This window comes from Perna viridis, chromosome 2 (assembly GCF_037379345.1).
Source record: "Perna viridis isolate PV_CMFRI_1.1 ecotype Kerala chromosome 2, ASM3737934v1, whole genome shotgun sequence".
Lineage (NCBI taxonomy): Eukaryota > Metazoa > Mollusca > Bivalvia > Mytilida > Mytilidae > Perna > Perna viridis.
The window spans coordinates 69,887,060-69,907,394 of NC_142446.1; the positions used below are offsets into that span (position 1 = coordinate 69,887,060).

General features: G+C 31.7%; 1 protein-coding gene across 10 annotated transcripts in view; it reads left to right on the top strand.

The window, feature by feature from the left end:
• LOC148626718 (inositol 1,4,5-trisphosphate-gated calcium channel ITPR2-like) overlaps nt 1-20,335 on the top strand; it is a 104,464-nt gene that overhangs the window by 65,729 nt on the left and 18,400 nt on the right. For 6 of the 10 annotated variants that reach the window (XM_088570952.1, XM_088570954.1, XM_088570956.1 and 3 more), the window contains exons 43-58: nt 799-822; nt 2,876-2,954; nt 3,415-3,501; nt 4,001-4,105; nt 4,576-4,777; nt 5,268-5,406; nt 9,774-9,926; nt 11,201-11,357; nt 11,930-12,027; nt 14,546-14,645; nt 16,070-16,153; nt 16,578-16,751; nt 17,358-17,501; nt 17,910-18,059; nt 18,698-18,799; nt 19,713-19,835. In XM_088570952.1, the coding sequence (XP_088427078.1) occupies nt 799-822; nt 2,876-2,954; nt 3,415-3,501; nt 4,001-4,105; nt 4,576-4,777; nt 5,268-5,406; nt 9,774-9,926; nt 11,201-11,357; nt 11,930-12,027; nt 14,546-14,645; nt 16,070-16,153; nt 16,578-16,751; nt 17,358-17,501; nt 17,910-18,059; nt 18,698-18,799; nt 19,713-19,835 (1,921 nt within the window). The remainder of the gene's footprint in view (nt 1-798; nt 823-2,875; nt 2,955-3,414; nt 3,502-4,000; nt 4,106-4,575; nt 4,778-5,267; nt 5,407-9,773; nt 9,927-11,200; nt 11,358-11,929; nt 12,028-14,545; nt 14,646-16,069; nt 16,154-16,577; nt 16,752-17,357; nt 17,502-17,909; nt 18,060-18,697; nt 18,800-19,712; nt 19,836-20,335) is intronic. The other 4 variants (XM_088570951.1, XM_088570953.1, XM_088570955.1 and 1 more) reach the window with 1 other exon arrangement.

Consider the following 20,335-nt stretch of genomic DNA (forward strand, 5'->3'; position numbering starts at 1 on the left):
ATCCCTAATGGTATGTTATGTAAAAGTTTGATAGTTACATCCCTAATAGTATGGAATATAAAAGTTTGATAGTTACATCCCTAATGGTATGGTATATAAAAGTTTGATATTAACATCCCTTTGTACAAAATTGTTCAAACTCCTGTGAAAAGTACATTGTGTGAATAATGAATATATCTCTACCATGATGTTGAACTAATTTGCATGTCTTCTAGAAAATCTTTGGTATGGTACTGAATCAGATTTGTTCCTATATTATTTCTTTGACTTAGAAGAAGAGAGTAATTTTACCATGTTGAAATTGCATGTACCAATCTTGTAAGCATGTTCCTTATACCATAGGGTTTGTTGAATTATTTTTTAAAGTGGGGGATAAAGGTATTTATACTTTCAGCCTCTTAACTTTGGTTTTATCATGGATAACCATCCAATATTCAATAAACATGTATTTATGACTGATAGTTGACTGAATACTGAATATTGCAATTGTATACCATGCAACAGTAAACTATGTAGAGCCACTTAGTGACTGTTCTATTTTTTACAGTAGTATGAAAATAAAGCTGTTGTTAATATTTTATTCAAGGAAGATTTTACAGATTTCAAAAAAAGTATTGCAATTTTTAGGCTTGACTAGAATGGAAAACCAAAAATGACAGTTGGAATATTTCTTGCTTTATGTAATCTGATAAATTTCCTAATTAAATATGTGCAGTATGATTTTAATGTACTTCACAAAACAGATATGCTTTTCCATGGTTTTACCTTGAATTATAAATTATTAGGTTTTTCTTCCAGAGAGGAAAAACAGTCACAAAAACGGTAATAAACCAAATGTAGTCAGCTTTAACTAAACAATACTGTAAACATGTATACTGAATGGCTTAATCCAATGAATACTTTGCTTGTGGCATCACAGTACATATATCACAGAATTTGGCTTCAAGGTTATATAGGGGCATCAAAATTGCTAAACCTAGGTACACAGGCTGAGTATTTCACATGATTTCACTTAAATTGAGCAAAAAATTGACAGAATAAAAATGATATTAATATGAATCAAGCCTTAGTATGAATTTTATCATGTGAATTTCATGTGGAAATCATATTAATTTCACATGAATATATGTGAAACTCTATTAAAACGAGTTTACCAGAAGCCTGTGTAGATTATTAGATTGATTTTCTGTCTAGAGATAGCGTTACAAAATTTTAATGGCTACTTTTGATGTTTTTAAGTATTTTTTGTATAAAGAGTAATATAATGTAGAAGAGATCATCTTTTTTAAACAAGATTCAAAGCTTTTGTAATATATATTCTTCTCTTGGCTTTAGTAAACTTTGCTTTTAGATATTAACATAGGAAAATCTGTCTAAAGATTTTGTAGAGATGGAATTCTTTCTTTGGTCAATGTGGATTTTTCATCTTAAAATGTATTTCAAAATAACATAGTTGAATAGAATTTGTGTGCTTCATTGGGAAATTTAGTGAAAAATTTACAATCTTTGGTCCTTTCTTCTGGTGAGGGTAAATTTTTGATTATGCAAACCATAATGATTTTGGCTTGAATACTTTAATTTTTGTCCTTTGGTATGGCCAGTCATTGTAGTAATAGTTTTCTTTGTTAGGTATTAACTATTAGGTATTGTCCATTGATTTTCTTGTTAGATATTGACTGTTTAGTATTGTCCATTGGTCTCCTTGTTAGGTATTAACTATTTGGTATTGTCAATTGATTTCCTTGTTAAGTATTGACTGTTTATTGATTGATTGTTGGGGTTTAACGCCCGAGCAGCAATATTTCAGCTATAATCAGGCGATGAACATGAAAGGATGATAAAATGAACATGAAGTGATGATGATGAAATGAAAAAAGGGATGGGACTCAAGGATAATAGGGTCGACAAATTTTAATTGCCACAAGATAAAAGGGAGGGATGGGTAGGGTTGGGCAATTTAGCCTCCTGTGGTGGAGCACCAAGGTTCCTACTCCTATCGAATACCATAGCAGGGTTCTTTCACATGCGAGGAACGTGACTTCTTTCCCAACACGGCGCACCACTATGGTTTGTGGTCAGGTTTTCCATAATATAGCCTGACAACCCCAGCATGTAACACGCCGGGGTACCCCATTCCACCACCTAGGGCACACATCCCAATTGCTCTGTGAGAAGAGTGCCTAGCCCCTGGCTAGGCTTCTGAGCACTGTTTAGTCGCCTTTTACGACAAGCTTAGCGCTGCTGCAGGCCTATTCTTTGGCACCCGGACCTGCACGGGGCATTTTTGACTGTTTAGTATTGTCTTTTAATTCCCTCGTTAGGTATTGACTGTTCGGTATCATCAATATATTTCTTTGTTAGGTAATGACTGTTTGGTATTGTCCATTGCTTTCCTTGTAAAGTATTGACTGTTTAGTTTTGTCAATTATTTCCTTGTTTTGTTTTAACTGTTTGATATTGTCCATGATTTCCTTGTTAGATATTGAGTGTTTGGTGTTGTAAATTTGGAATATCATTGTTGAAATAGGATGTCCTTGTTTGATTGTAATTCTTTCTTCCTAACTCATTGTTCTATTTTATAAACTGAGTAAACGAATGGTTAAGTCTAAGTTTATTTTAAAGTAAAAGTTAATATGTTCATGTTGGCTCATATGGAATTGACTGGCCCTACAGTAGGTAGGATATTTTTGGAAGTATTCATTGATACAGCAGACCATCCCTTGCACCAAGGTTTTTTGTACAATATGAAGAGTATTTTCATGAAAATATTTAAAGATTTAGTCTTATTTATTCACACTTTTAAAACCTTTACAATGTAAAAAAAAATGGAAACATAATTTAATTAGTGCATGGTTATGATCTTGTTCCATTTTAGTGATACTGGTTCCAGTCCAACTGAAATCATCAATGGTTCTATCCATTATCTGTTTGACAGTGTCATGCCATTCTTACAGGTAAGATGGTGACATGGTATGTTAAGCTTTATTTTGGCCATGTAAAACATGTGCTACTTAAATAAATAATATGGTTTAAGCATAGGTCAACTTAATTGTAACTGAGGTAATTGGCTATAAAGGCAGAGTTAGAAATAGTAGCCTACCCGCCAGTCCATGACTGGCTATTTTTTGGCAGGGTTGACTAATTTTAGCGATAATCTATATAGCCATATAGTAGATGCATTGAAAAGTTGTAATGAGAACTGGCTAGAATTTGAGTGAGTTTCCTACCCAGATAAAGAGTTGAGTTAAGATTATTGATATTGTTATATGAAGATTATTAGTATACATGTAGATCTATAGTAATATGATCACTGTTATGTATGGTGTAGTTTTGTATCGTAGTCATAGAATTTGTAAAAACTTAAGTCACTTATGTTAACATGAAAACTACATTGATATTTTGTGTACTTTTAAGATTTTCTGTCGGAACTATTACCAACCAGATCCAACTGTTTTCCCAGAAGAACCTCAGTATATGGATGACCTTGCTAGAAATTTCAAGGTTAGTTGTTGATAGATTGATTTTATACCTCCACTTGGTGATATATTGGAATCACTTTGTCAGTCTGTCATTCCATCTGAATTTTGTCCCAGTTATTAGCTTCCAATGGATGAATTGATTTCAAATTTGGTTTGTGGCTTTATATAGATGTGGCATATGTTGTAAGTAATTTTGGGTGCTGATCAATATCAACTTCATATATAAGTAGGTACATGTTGTAGTATTTGTTTTGTATTAGCTTCTTAGCTTATTAGTTTCTAGGAATTTTAGAAAATTTGAGATGCAAATGATTTTGGATGTACAAAGACACTAAAATATTCAATAATTAAGCAAATTTAAGAGAAGCATTGTGGAAATGTTTAAATATAGAAGAAAAACTTTGTGTATCTGAATGTTTAAATCAATTTGGGATATTATAGGTAAATTACATATTAAAATAATTTCACTGTCTTTTTTTTATATTCAATAATAAATAAAACTTATTGATATTTTTTTTCAGGATTTTATGGAAGTAATTGCTCCACTTCTCAGTATAGAGAAACAGATGAAGTCCATTGTGTCCTGTACTACAAGTTTATTGTCAGCATCAACTTTGCCTGTCAGTGTAAGTCTATTTTCATGTCTATCAAGAATGCCAAAATGATGGTGGATTATATATACCGGTTAATTTTCTGTTCCTTCTTCTGTAATGATGGTGGATTATATATTCCAGTTAATTTTCTGTTCCTTCTGTAATGATGGTGGATTATATATACAGGTTAATTTTCTGTTCCTTTTTCTGTAATGATAGTGGATTATATATTCCAGTTAATTTTCTGTTCCTTCTGTAATGATGGTGGATTATATATACAGGTTAATTTTCTGTTCCTTTTTCTGTAATGATGGTGGATTATATATTCCAGTTAATTTTCTGTTCCTTCTTCTCTAATGATGGTGGATTATATATACCTGTCTATTCCTTCTTCTGTTTGTCCATCATGCTTAATGTTAGGTTTCCATTTATCTATGAAAAATGAGTCATAATGAATGTATGTTTTTCTTTTCTGAATGATAAATTTTAAACTACTTTCACAGGAGATGAAAGAATTTGAAGAGAAGTATGGAAAAGGTGTTCAGGGGCAGGAAGTTAAGAGTGACGCCAGGAGATCATATGAGGACTATTACCAGTACGAGGAGGAAATCAATAGACAATTGAATGTGTATGCCGTTAACATGAAGTCAGCTTACGGGGGAATGAATACAGTACATGCCCAGACAGGTTTTGGTTCTGATGCTGGTAGGTGTAACTTATTTGTTAAAGATTTAGAGGTTTAAACGAAGTTCATAAACAAAAATCTCCTTTCTGCCAGAAATTGACAATTGATAGTTTACCAGAAATTTTAGGAATTTTTCAGTACACATGTATTTAAAGCTGTGTTATTTAACTTACAAATATAAATAACAGATTCAGTTGATACAATGCAGTAAGGTAAGTATGTTGACAGGTTCTGATGCAGTGCAGTAAGGTAAGTATGTTGACAGGTTCTGATGCAGTGCAGTAAGGTAAGTATGTTTACAGGTTCTGATGCAGTGCAGTAAGGTAAGTATGTTTACAGGTTCGGATGCGGTGCAGTAAGGTAAGTATGTTGACAGGTTCGGATGCAGTGCAGTAAGGTAAGTATGTTTACAGGTTAGGACTTCCTAGAAATTTACAGTAAGGTTCGTTGCTCAATGATACAGATATTTCTCATAGATTGTATTATTAAGGAGTTTTTTTTCCATTGTAGATTACTCTGAGGTAGGAGGAGATGAGGAACTTCCTCTTGGACAAGAATTCCAGGAACACATCAAGTTCTTTATAGATATAAATCAAAAAGACCCAGAGAAGAAATTTAGTCAGGCAGAAAAATTAGTAAAACAACTTTCGTAAGTATCAAAACTGGGCAATGATTCTTGTTACTTATAGAGTGAAATTGGTGTCTTTGTCATGGTTGTGTAGGAGTAACAAAATTGTCCTAACTTGTGAAAAAATGGCAGCAGTTTATGGAAAGTTTTCAAAGGAACTTTTTTTTTGGGGGGGAGGTGTTATTTGGCTTTATCTGGTATTAACATAATTTCTAGCTTTCTGTGACCTATTTCAGGTATGTTCAAGCAGTATAAAATTTTCTGAGGGTCAAACAATATGTTTGCACTTCTTACTGTTGTTTTAAACCTATTGGATGGATAAAGTGTCTTTCTGTTGTTACATTTTATATAACTTAATTGATTGTAAATGCTTTAAGGTCTTCATTCAATAAATGTTAAATTGGTTTACATCAAACTCATATAAATCTTGAGCTATGTTAGAACTCATCATTGCTTTGATGGTCTAAATTTTATTGAATTTTAAATCTGTGTATAAACCAAACAAATTCTCTGCCCATGAAAAGTTTGGTTTCTACAGCTTTTAAAGAGAATAGGAATTATAGTGGACTTGCTATATTATCCTAGTTTTCATAATACAGATAGGTGAGCACTTAGTTGATGTTGTAAAACTTAATTGGTTATTCCATTCTATACTAAATTGATAAATTTTAACATTTTATTTGTTATTTGCACCCTCTGTTAACTGATACAGTTTCAGCACTAGTTTTTTTTCTATTTCCAAACCAGGACAATGTTTTACAGTATTTAATTTTATTTTCATTTGTCCAGATGTTGGGGTAGTAATAGTTTTCATTTGTCCTGATGTTGTCCTGATGTTGGGGTATTAATAGCTTTCACTTGTCCTGATGTTGGGGTATTAATAGCTTTCATTTGTCCTGATGTTGTCCTGATGTTGGGGTAGCAATAGCTTTCATTTGTCCTGATGTTGGGGTATTAATAGCTTTCATTTGTCCTGATGTTGGGGTATTAATAGCTTTCATTTGTCCTGATGTTGGGGTATTAATAGCTTTCATTTGTCCTGATGTTGGGGTAGTAATAGCTTTCATTTGTCCTGATGTTGTCCTGATGTTGGGGTAGTAATAGCTTTCATTTGTCCTGATGTTGGGGTATTAATAGCTTTCATTTGTCCTGATTTTGTCCTGATGTCGGGGTAGCAATAGCTTTCATTTGTCCTGATGTTGGGGTAGTAATAGCTTTCATTTGTCCTGATGTTGGGGTATTAATAGCTTTCATTTGTCCTGATGTTGGGGTAGTAATAGCTTTCATTTGAAACTGGAAAATTTGTATTGATGTTGAACTGTTTGGGAATGCATACAGGAAATTCAGTTTTATAATCATTGTATGTGCAATAAATGTTCAATTAGTCCTATGAATGATGTTTGCTGAAGCAAATTTGATATTTTGCTGTTAAAAAATTAATAATCTCCCCCCCCCATACATCAAAGTTATAATAATTTGTAAAAGTTCGGACTTTTACCCAATCACCATAGACCAGAGCTGTTAATAATTAGTCAGACCAAATTTTGTTATTGGGATTGTGTGGATAAAATGTGAATTTAATAAGTCCAGAAGACAGGGAATGATAATGAAAATTTTCCTTTCAGGATTCATATACATATTTTCTTAAGAGTCATGCACAGCTTGATTAGTCCCTGTTCCTTCTCAACTTTTTATATTACTATGAATGCATCCAGTATATCTCATTAATGATTTGAGAACTATTGAAAGAAGGTTTGGACAGTGAAGAAAAAACTGAATTGTTGTATATAGTACTCTAGTTAAAAAAATGGACTGAATATTAATTTGTCAATAGAATTCAGCTTACATGTAAATGTTTTGACCAATTTTCAGTACTGTCCCAAATTTCTTATTGATGTTATTTTGTCATTAATGTGAATTTCTGTAAGAATTAAGGTTGCATAGAAAAATGGCCGAAAAAGCTTGTCACCTTTTTCCTTTTTTGCCTGATTCTTAGATGAACCTATACTTATTTTCATTCCACTTCTGATTTTTTTTATGTATTACTTACTTAAAACATTTTTTTTTTTCACTCTTTTGTACAGAACACATAGAGAATATTCCATTCAGTACCACGCTTTTTGCCTACTTCATATCATTTACGTAGGAGTGTAATTTGCACAAATATGTTGTTTTTATGCTGTTAGACCACATGTTTCATTTTTTTATTATAATTTCAGACATTCAAAGAGGTAACTTCTAACATCACCTTTCCACCCAATCTTTTTTTTTTAGTGTTGTTCCCATATTTAGTTTTTTGTCTTTTTTTCATTAAACCATGACTATTTATCTTCATGATTTATCCATGATGAAACTTTTAATAATTTGTTCATGGATATCATATACCGTACTGGGGGGGAATTTGGCAATTTTTAGGCAAAAATTGAAAGGTGTATGAAAAATTTTTGTGCTCTTTATTTTGGCAGTGTTTATTGATGCACAAAGTACTTAAGCCCAGAGTAAATATTTCACAGGATTTATTTTTAGACAGATCACTAAAATAAGCCAAAATAATTACCCTGCAAAAATTACTGTGCAGTATCCAATTAGTTTTATATGAGATTTGTTGGGTATTTGATTGCCCACTGAACCACTGAAATTGGTACCCATTGAAAAAAAGTTCTGCCACACATCATTTATTTTCTAGTAGATTTTTCCATTTATTTTTTGACCAAGTAGTATACATGTCTCCTAGACAATAATTAAATATACTAGTACATAACAAATTTGTCTTCAATTTTTTTCTTCTTTTTTTATTTTAAAAAACTAGGGTTTGCAGTAATATGATTAAATGTATTAATTTTTATCCAAGTACATGTATTTGTGAGATGATGTGAACTCATGTAGTAGAATTTACTTCTACACTTAGGCCACCATAGACTGAGAAAACAATGAAATTTATCTGTGTATCTGAATATTGGTGTATTCAAACCTACAAGTTCCTTTAATGGTGCTTCAACACTTAAACTTTGATAAATCCATATGTAGATTATGACAAACCATTTTTATAAAACAAATCTAGACTTACAATTTGAATATCATCCTCTCATACTTTCATACCCCATTAGTTCCTGAGTGGTAGGCATACATATTATAGTTCCCCTCCTTCTATTTAAACCCCAAAGTTTTAGTAAAAGGTCTTATTTCAGCATATAGGATTTCAGATGCTACGAATCACACATGCTTTGGAATGGGAAACTCTTAAAAAAACACCAAAAATTAACAAATGATGGATAAATATGAGAAAAAATTAAGTAGAAGACAAAATATGGGTTAAGAGGCAAAAATCTGTTGTATTCACATAGTGTCTCCAGAGCATTATATTAACATTGGAAGATTTAAAAGCCAAAATATTCAAACTTTCTTTTTCATGCAGTATATAGGATCTTGGCTATATGTATTTATTGATATTGTATGACATATGCATGATGATGTTTTATGTTTACATTATTGGATGGATGTGTTATGGTATACCACTGTCCAGATTTATATTTTAAGAGTTAAGGAACTTAAAAAATGTTCAGTTCCTTATTCTAATTACATGATATTTTCTCAGGCTCCCAGTTTTTTTGTGTGGAGTCCAAGTTACTCATTTACTTTTGTTACTTTGCATGTATTATATTACTTATTTTATGTTCTTTGTTGTGTTTGTTTGTTTTTTCATGTCTGGTCTTTGTCCCTGGGTTACATTCTTTTGATTTTTGTGAGAATATTGTTTCCCTTGATTACTCTTTCTATCATAGGCTACTGCAGTAATACTAAAAACATCCCCAATTTGTAATGCAGTGGTACAAAACTAAGTGTGTTATCACTGAGAATCAGAATGGTATCAGTTATTTATGTATCAATATCCACACTACTGTCTTAGGTATCTAGTTAATTATTTCAACACATATTTATACAAGTCAAATGTAAGAGAAGAGATGATAAACTTTTGAAATTCGCTTTTTAATTTAAATTGCAATATGGAATAGCATTCTGGATTTCAGGCATTTTTCCTTGGATTTCAAATTTTTTGTTATTTTTTTATATAAGAAAACAAGCAAAAAAGTTAACATCTTGTATATGCTACAATAAAAAGACAACTTTAATTGCAGATGATTTTCAAAAAATAATTCAATGAGTGATCAGATCAATGTACTTTGAGATTTTTTCTATTCATTTACCATGTAATCATTGTTTATCCTTTAAAGAAGAGTAAAAAAATATATACTTTTTTTGTTTCTCCCAAATAAGAAATAATCTTACTATTTTGTTTTGTTACATATAATAAGCTTTTACAACAAATATCCATTTAATCACTTTCTTCCTGTATTATGATAGTTAACCTACATTTTTTTCTCCCCTAGGATATCGACAAAGAGGACAAACCTTAATGAGAAGGAGAAATTAGAACAGATAGAACTAGATATAAAATGTCTACAGTTACTGAGAGGTCTGATACACAATGAAATAGTCAAGTTACCCGAGGAATGGGAAGGAGAAGCTGCTAAAAATAGAAAGTATGTGTAGCACCCGTGACGGTGCTTAATGCTGTATTTGTTAACGAATATATTATGACCCTAATGCAGGTACAGCAAACACAAGGATGAGAAAACAAAATATTGCAATCAAAAACAAAAATGAGTTGGTTAAACTGAAGGTTGTTCTCCAAATTTTTGTTGTTGCCGGAGTTCACATAATAACCCTACAAGGTAGAGTAAAGTTTGTTTTGTGGAGTCAGTATGAAAGTTTATACATATGCAAGACAAAAATAGTGCAGGCCATTTTCATGAAATTGTCATGTATTTTACATGAAAGTCATGTGATTTTCAAGTTAAATTCATATCACAAAATATTTTGCTCAAGTAATTCATTTGAAAACATTTTGTATATTCATGTTTTTTTTTTTTTTGGTAAATACTGCACCTTACATCAGTGTTACATAAACTTAGTTTTGCAAGTTTCTGACTTTTACTATGGATTGTTCTAGAGTATGGTTTTAACTGTATTATTTTGTGTTGTATGTTATTCTCTGAAAATCTTCTGTAGAAACATTAGGGTTCTTATTAGAAGGTATGGTTTTCTTTACATTAAAGTTCATTGTGCACCTACTGTAAACATAGAAATTATTTGTTATTATTTTCAAGTTTTACTTCAACATTTTCATTTATATGCATTAAAAAAATGCACGAACTTCTGAATTTACAATGAAATCAGTTTTAATGTTTGTTACTATATGGAAATATTTGTATAATAGTGTTCATTGTAGAATCAGTTCAGACAATGTTTAGAAATAAATAACATGAGAAAATGATCTTTATCTGGAGGAAAGTATTAAACAAAAATTTCCAGTCATGGTATCCCTTTATTGCATGCCTTGGTTCGTTCCAAGCTCCAAGCTCCTATTGAGCTGATCCCATATGAACCCATAACTAAGGTCAGTACTGAAAGCCTGTCCAAATTGATAACTTTGTTGCTACTATCATTATATGAAAAAAAAAGAAAGGCTCATTTTATTTTGATATTCACAAAACACAAGTTATCTTTTTATGACCATTTTCATACTGAATGGTGAAGTGAAGTGATGATTTCCACAATTTTTCAAATTGTTAGATTTGTTTTGGGTCATTGATCTTAATTGAGAATTATGTCATTGTTAATATTCTGTTCTAGAAGTACATGCATGTCTGTTGAACTCTGTTTCTGCTTTGGAGTCATGATTTTAGACATAGGCATTGCTAGAGTTTGATAAAAATATGTGTAGTTTGTTATCGAATATTAACAATATTTTCAGACAACTAAAGGCAGTTGGAGATGTCCAGGATGCCTTGAACTCCTACGATGTTGTGACTAGTGTATTAGACCATCTGTCGAGACCTCAGGACGAGGTTGTTAAAGAGGTCTTGGGATTCATGTCTGCTCTGCTTTTCAATGGAAATGAAAATGTGCAGGTAAATGGTGGCTATTTTTTATGTATGCAACTTTGTCTCCATTTTTATTGACATTTTATTTTTAGATAAGTTTTTATGCACAGTTAGTGAAAGTGCTACTCATCAGATTTGAAGAGGTCAACTTCTAATTGAAAATAATTGAAAACACCTTTTAGTGCATTTATATGAGGTATGTGTGTAGCAACCATTCCTTTAAAATTCTGATTAGAATCCTATCCAGTTAATCATTTTGGCTCTTAAGACTCTGGTTTAGGGTTTACATACATGTAGCACTGTGCAATCTTGCATAAAATGAACAACTGTAAGCAATGAAATTTTCGTGACATCATTTTTTTGCAGTTTCTGCTATAAATCTGCTTTCATGCAGTTTTAAATTTGCGACAGTTCGTCAAATTGTAATGTAATGTTCTTCAAAGAAAAAATTTGGGACATGTTTAATTTTTCTTTTGATGGATCTTGGCGCGAAAATTTGATGGTTTACAATACTGACAAAATTTCATTGACATGTTTTATAGAACATAGATTATCTCAGTTATTGAAATACTATCAGCTGAATGTTCTGATTTTTCTAGGAAAGCCTTATTGCTTATTTCACTGGTACAAGAGAGGAAACATTTTTCTTTTCCATTAAGAATAGGATGCAGTTATCTGCTATAGCTACCAGAGAAAAGTAAGTGTTAACCTAGGATAATAGTGTTCTGCTATAGCTACCAGAGAAAAGTAAGTGTTAACCTAGGATAATAGTGTTCTGCTATAGCTACCAGAGAAAAGTAAGTGTTAACCTAGGATAATAGTGTTCTGCTATAGCTACCAGAGAAAAGTAAGTGTTAGCCTAGGATAATAGTGTTCTGCTATAGCTACCAGAGAAAAGTAAGTGTTAACTTAGGATAATAGTGTTCTGCTATAGCTACCAGAGAAAAGTAAGTGTTAGCCTAGGATAATAGTGTTCTGCTATAGCTACCAGAGAAAAGTAAGTGTTAACTTAGGATAATAGTGTTCTGCTATAGCTACCAGAGAAAAGTAAGTGTTAACTTAGGATAATAGTGTTCTGCTATAGCTACCAGAGAAAAGTAAGTGTTAGCCTAGGATAATAGTGTTCTGCTATAGCTACCAGAGAAAAGTAAGTGTTAACTTAGGATAATAGTGTTCTGCTATAGCTACCAGAGAAAAGTAAGTGTTAACTTAGGATAATAGTGTTCTGCTATAGCTACCAGAGAAAAGTAAGTGTTAACCTAGGATAATAGTGTTCTGCTATAGCTACCAGAGAAAAGTAAGTGTTAAACTAGGATAATAGTGTTCTGCTATAGCTACCAGAGAAAAGTAAGTGTTAGCCTAGGATAATAGTGTTCTGCTATAGCTACCAGAGAAAAGTAAGTGTTAAACTAGGATAATAGTGTTCTGCTATAGCTACCAGAGAAAAGTAAGTGTTAGCCTAGGATAATAGTGTTCTGCTATAGCTACCAGAGAAAAGTAAGTGTTAACCTAGGATAATAGTGTTCTGCTATAGCTACCAGAGAAAAGTAAGTGTTAACTTAGGATAATAGTGTTCTGCTATAGCTACCAGAGAAAAGTAAGTGTTAACCTAGGATAATAGTGTTCTGCTATAGCTACCAGAGAAAAGTAAGTGTTAACCTAGGATAATAGTGTTCTGCTATAGCTACCAGAGAAAAGTAAGTGTTAACTTAGGATAATAGTGTTCTGCTATAGCTACCAGAGAAAAGTAAGTGTTAACCTAGGATAATAGTGTTCTGCTATAGCTACCAGAGAAAAGTAAGTGTTAGCCTAGGATAATAGTGTTCTGCTATAGCTACCAGAGAAAAGTAAGTGTTAACCTAGGATAATAGTGTTCTGCTATAGCTACCAGAGAAAAGTAAGTGTTAGCCTAGGATAATAGTGTTCTGCTATAGCTACCAGAGAAAAGTAAGTGTTAGCCTAGGATAATAGTGTTCTGCTATAGCTACCAGAGAAAAGTAAGTGTTAACCTAGGATAATAGTGTTCTGCTATAGCTACCAGAGAAAAGTAAGTGTTAGCCTAGGATAATAGTGTTCTGCTATAGCTACCAGAGAAAAGTAAGTGTTAACCTAGGATAATAGTGTTCTGCTATAGCTACCAGAGAAAAGTAAGTGTTAACTTAGGATAATAGTGTTCTGCTATAGCTACCAGAGAAAAGTAAGTGTTAACTTAGGATAATAGTGTTCTGCTATAGCTACCAGAGAAAAGTAAGTGTTAACCTAGGATAATAGTGTTCTGCTATAGCTACCAGAGAAAAGTAAGTGTTAACCTAGGATAATAGTGTTCTGCTATAGCTACCAGAGAAAAGTAAGTGTTAACCTAGGATAATAGTGTTCTGCTATAGCTACCAGAGAAAAGTAAGTGTTAACTTAGGATAATAGTGTTCTGCTATAGCTACCAGAGAAAAGTAAGTGTTAGCCTAGGATAATAGTGTTCTGCTATAGCTACCAGAGAAAAGTAAGTGTTAACCTAGGATAATAGTGTTCTGCTATAGCTACCAGAGAAAAGTAAGTGTTAGCCTAGGATAATAGTGTTCTGCTATAGCTACCAGAGAAAAGTAAGTGTTAACTTAGGATAATAGTGTTCTGCTATAGCTACCAGAGAAAAGTAAGTGTTAACTTAGGATAATAGTGTTCTGCTATAGCTACCAGAGAAAAGTAAGTGTTAGCCTAGGATAATAGTGTTCTGCTATAGCTACCAGAGAAAAGTAAGTGTTAACCTAGGATAATAGTGTTCTGCTATAGCTACCAGAGAAAAGTAAGTGTTAACCTAGGATAATAGTGTTCTGCTATAGCTACCAGAGAAAAGTAAGTGTTAACCTAGGATAATAGTGTTGAAACTTGTGCATCTTAACCAAAATTACCAAGATTAAAATCAGGATTCTGGTTCATTATGTTTAAGTAATCTGTCCAAACTATTGATTCTTATGGTTTTCAAACTTTGCAGTGTTTATGTACAAATTGAAGATAGGTACTTCCTACAGCATTTTTGACTAAATTTTACTTTGAAATTTTGCATTTTGAACTTGGTCATTTTTTCAATAAATTATGCTATGGAGAGTATACATACTTTGTCTTATCTTTAAGTCCTACTCCTGTGTTTGGTTGGTATAGTAATGTGTTGTGTATGGATACTATATGCACTTAGCATGAACATCTCTTGTGATTTTTTCCAGACGTCTTCTCCATGCAATGCACCAGGCCAAGATGGAGGAAGCGATTCAACAAGCTAAGGCATTGCAGAAAGCCATGCAGACTGGAGAAATGGCCACAATGGTAAGAATTATACCATTGTAAATTGAAGAATAGATTTATATTTAAATTGGTTACTGTTGTTAACTCACCCAATGCTGGTTGGATTAATAAATATGTTTAAGTCATGTAATATGCACATCTTGGTTGTAATTTCATATGGTTTTCCATTAGTATACTATTATTCTGGAAAAAAAAACAAAACAAGAAAATTAAGAGATGGATCAAAGGTGCAAAGGAATTGTCATCCCCCCTTTTTCTTTGAAGATAAATGTACTCTTCCATGTCTTATGTTAATGATATATTAATTAATTATTTTCTATTGATTGTTAAAGAGTAAAGCTGTAAGTAATTGAATGGTGATGTTAGTTGCATGACACCTAGACTCAAACCACTATTCATGTAGTTATGTAAGAGTTTTTTCCCCTTGTGATGAATTGTTCCTTATAAATAGGTTTATAATACAGGACTGATTGATCCAGGAAATGACTGTTACATCTCAAAATTTATGGTTGTTTAACATGTTTACTATAATTTCTAAAATTCATATTAAAGTTCTTTTAAGGCATAATTTAAAGCTATTGATGAATTCAGGACAAGTGAGAAGTGGTCCTGATTACATGTATTTACAAACATTTACAAGTCCAACTTAAATATAATTTGCTTTGATTGTTAACTTGGAGGAGCAAATGGCATATCAGTGCTTATTGTTTTAACTATCATTATTTCAATACCTTTTTTTTTTAATTGTAAAGCACAGCCTGACCTGCATCCTTGACTATGGTACACTTTTTTCTTAGAGATTGAAATGGAAAGTCTTCAAAATTTAGTTAAAAAATCTTAATATTTTTATCAATTGGTATAGTCAGCACTCCATACCATACTTTCATCCATGAGTACTTTGTTAATTAAACAAAAAGCAATAGATTACAAGTTGTTGATGTAAACATCTGTTTCTTACAATGCTTCAATCAGTCTGAATGGGTAAGAAACTCAATCCTTTTAATGTTGTTTATTGTAATTTGATGTTAACTTCTCTTTTTGCATGTATTATGTGATATTCTTTTGTTTTGTTTTAGAAGGTTCAGACTATTTGGGTTCTCCCCCCTTTTCATAGACTTTTTTTTATCTATTTTTTTTTTTTGGTAAGAGGAAATAATCATTGTTTCTTTAGTTTCTTGTACTAAAGTAGATCAAATTTGATACATATCTTGGCAGATTGAATCTCTTTTAAATGTTTGTATCAAGGTTTCAAAATATTTCTGATTTATGACCAAATCTGTTTTTTTTTCTGGACAAAAACCATTAAGAACTTATCTTTATAGTGAAGTGCTAGAAAAAAATTGGCAGAAAATTTAATTACGATAAATAATAATAAAAACCCTTTTTTTAGTGATATGATTGTTTTTTGATGGAATCATGTTAAAAACACATTTTTTTTATTTTAGGAAATAATGAAAGCCAACAAGATAGGGTCAATGTTGTCTATGGCAAAGAAGTCTATGGCAAACCTGAGAAGCTCTGGGTTGTTGGTAAGTTTTATTTTTTAAAAAAAATTGCAACTTAGGTGACAAAATTTAAACCGGTACAACTATATGAAATGAAAAAATAAAAATAAAAAATTAATATCAATATGAATGCAAAAATATTGAAAACACTGTAAAAGATTATTTTTTTTGTTTCTTCAAAAACTTTACTGAATGAGGAATGGATTAAGAAATTTTGACAGGGGGTTCAAGGGTTTTACGTGTTTACCCTTATATGTGAAACCCTAAAAGAGTAGTCACACAGAAAGACTTCCCTGGCTTATTAGAACTGACATTTCACTCTGTTTCATATTAAAACAAGAAATTACTAGTAAATTAAATATTGACAAAGATCACAGACTACAATTATCTATATTCACCATTAAATATAGAGCCTTTTTAATGTTTGCAATATGATTAAATTCTACAGAGACCTGGTTCAAAGATGGGTTCTAAGAATGGTATGAACAGAAAGAACAAGTTTGGTAGTAGTCGCCTGCTGAAACCAGGTAAACCAATACAGAATGGACAGCCAGGCAAGAAATTAGGCAGTACAGCCAATCAAATTGTTCCTGTTGGAGATGTCCCTGATGTTCAGATTGAGGCAAGTACTGTAATCATATTAATTCTTGTTTAGATAACATATTTGCAAGTATCAATTTTTGCGGTTTAAAAAAATGATTAATGTTATATAGTGTTAAAAATCAATTTTGTGGGCTCAATTTTTCACACTTTTCAATCCACCTCAAAAATAGTGAAAATTAATAAGTTTACAGTAATTTATTTATCTCCTGATGATATGGATTTCTTCTGTACAAAACTAGACTGTGTATTATGTTCCTTTTTTTCTGTTTAAGTTATTTTGTATTGGTGATTTGCACAAACTTTCTTCCAATACAATTATTACCTGTAGTTATTATACCATTATCAATTCTTTTATGGATTTATTTATTATACTGTAATTTGCATGGAGGTAATTTTTTTAGCCTTTCCTTGGAAAATTCACCTGCACAAATCTTGCCTAGGTTTCCAGACATTGTGGAAGATATATTTTCATAAATCATATCTGAGAAACATTGCAACAAAGAGTTCATGCTATTTTAGAATGTCAAATAGGATATATCTGTGTTATTGATCCAAGGAAACAGGAACAATATTTAGTTTTATCGAGTATTTGAGGTGTATCTAAAGGCTACATTTATCTTTATAGAACATAGACGAAGAAGAGTTACAGGAGTTAATGCAGCATGCTATGGACATGTCTGCAGAGTTTGATTTCAGGGATGATGGGTATATTGAGTTGGTGCTAAGGATTCTGGGATTAATGTGTGATAACCAACACAGAGATTTACAGGTAAATATTTGCCCTTTTCTTTTTAAATGATATATGATATGATTTTGAAAAGTTTGTGTATATTAAGCACAAGGTTATTTTTGTAAGAACTGTTGTTGATGTGGTTTTATCATCTGGTTTTGAATCTTGGTTTGTATTTTGAGGTATTTCAGGGTTTGATCTCTATCAAGTTACAATTGATTTGGTTATTTATCTTATTTCTGGTGAAAATTAAGTCAGAATAAATTTAAAGATTTGTTTGTGGATAATTTAAATTGTTGCAGATTTATGAATTTGGTTTTGATGAAAATCAAATTCTATGTGAGTCTATACATTAAATTGTACGCAAATTTTTGTCGTAAATTTATTTCATTGCAGATTTTTAAACCTTAAAACAAGTGACAAATTTTCGCTTTTATTATGTTACAGAATTATCTACGAGAGCAGCCAGATAATATCAAGTCAGTGAATCTTGTGGCAGAGACGACTAAGTTCCTACAGATAGTATACTCTAATATAAATGACAAATCTCTTCCACTGGTGGTGCAGCTGTTTGATACACTGGTAGAATTTACTTCAGTAAGTGAAAGATATGTTCTATTGAACTTTAAAGGAATCTCATACTGTTCAAGGGACCATAAAGAGAATTTGGCACAAGTCAGTGTGCAAAAAAATATTTATAAGGAATGGAGTGTCAGTCACATCTTATATTTAGAGGTCATAAAAATTAATGGCTCAAAATGACATTTGTAAATCAAAAGTGATTGTTTGAAATTTTAATGTACCGGTAGCACAGAACAGTAGTTTCATGAAATCTTGCATATTTTCAGATAGCTCTGTCTCTCATAGGCAAAAAACATACTACATGTATTAAACCCTTATCATAAAGTTCTGTAATGTTTAAATAAATATCTAGAAAATTTATGTTTTTTTTTTTACATGGGAAAAAAGAGTAATCAAGGGAACCAAGGTTATAGCGGTAATCAAAAGAATGTAATCCAGGGACAAAGACCAGCCATAGAAAACAGACATACACAACAAAGAACATAAAGTAACTAAAATCTTACATACAAAGTATTTATATGTATGTGTCATTTACTTATCTTGGAGCAGGTTATAAGTGGGGTATCATAAAATATCAGAGAGAACAAATTCTAAAATAAATACATGTCTGAATAATAAGACTATGTTATATGTACTATGAATTTGTGTTTCAGGGTAACCAACAAAACCAGGCTGTGATCTTTGACCATAAGATCTGTGACTATATCAACCACATCCTACGTGTAGGGCAATTCAAAGGATGTGGAAAACGAGAGGTATGTATCCTTTTGAAACATTATAGAAGCTTTACTAAATTCAAACAAACTTCTCTTTAAATAGTGAAAGTAATTCAAATTTTGGGTTGAAATGACAAATTACAATAATATTCAGGAGTTTACAGTACAGAATTATTTTGCAAGCAATTGTTTAAAATTGTAAATATTAGTATGCTGAATGTTTTCTAGACTTTTAAGATAAAGGTAGAATATTTTTTATGATAGATTTGACTTGGAATCAAAGGAAGGAAATAGCTTGTGTAGTTAACCTTTCATAGTTTGTGTAGTTAACCTTTCATAGCTTAAAGAGTTTATGGTATATTCTGTCTGTATAGACTAAGTTTCTTACCTGTTTATTCTGTACATTACACATGTTAAAATTACAAATTTTAGAGAAAATATGTTTCCAATTTTTCATCAAGTAAATCATGTGTATTTATATGGTACAATTAAACCTGTCTAAACCAAACCATTTTCAAATTGACAGTTTTGCTCAGTCTAGACAGATGTTTGATTTAATACATATGTTCAAAATGCATTGAAGTTGACTTAAATTTATTCAGGGCTCACTTTAGACAGTTGTCCAATTTATTCAGGGTTCACTTTAGACAGGTTACCCTATTATGCAGGGTTCACTTTAAACAGGTATCATACATATACTCAAGGTTCACTTTAGAAAGGTTTCCTATATTTCCAGGGTTCACTTTAGGCAGATGTCAGATATATTCAGCATTCACTTTGGACAGGTTTCCAGTATATTTCCAGGGTTCACTTTAGACAGGTGTCCAATATATTCAGGGTTCACTTTAGACAAATTTCCAATTTTTTCAGTGTCCACCTAAGACAGGTTTCCACTATTTCCAGGTTTCATTTTAGACAGGTTTCTCTGTATTTCACATACATCACATTTCAGATATATGTTCTCAAGAAATCTATAGCAACATTAGTGAGATCGTTGACTGAGGAGAACCCTAGAGACTCAGATGATGAACCTCTGGCTTCAGCTCAGGGTGTACAGATAGCCACACTCTCCAAGGTAGGCATAAGAGCTGATTGGACAGAAACTTTGTCAAATGCTTGGTTGTAATTTCTTTTGTGGTTTAGTAGTAATCATCAATAGGAGGTAAAAGTATTGTTGTGACTTAAAAATTGCATCGAGTCTTTAACCTAAGAATCAAATATTGTTACCCCTTTAACATAATAGAATGGGTTTGAAATTTGATGACTTAATAAGAATTTTATTGTCTTTCCTGGCTGATTATTTGAACTATTAACCAGCTTGATTTGGGGTTCTGACTGTAATTTGTTTTCTGTTGCTGTTTAATATTCAGCAGTTCTAAGGTTTTGTGTGAATTTAATCTTATATCTCTTTGTTTTTAGTTCAAAGTAAGTGTATTGTTTTGAGTTTGTTGCTAACTAATCAACCAACATCTAACAAATGTTTTATAGCAAGTAAATTGTCAAATATTTCAAGTATGCATGAGTTTGTATATACCTGACTATTGACGGAAGTATTAAAGGACATTGTTGTCTGCC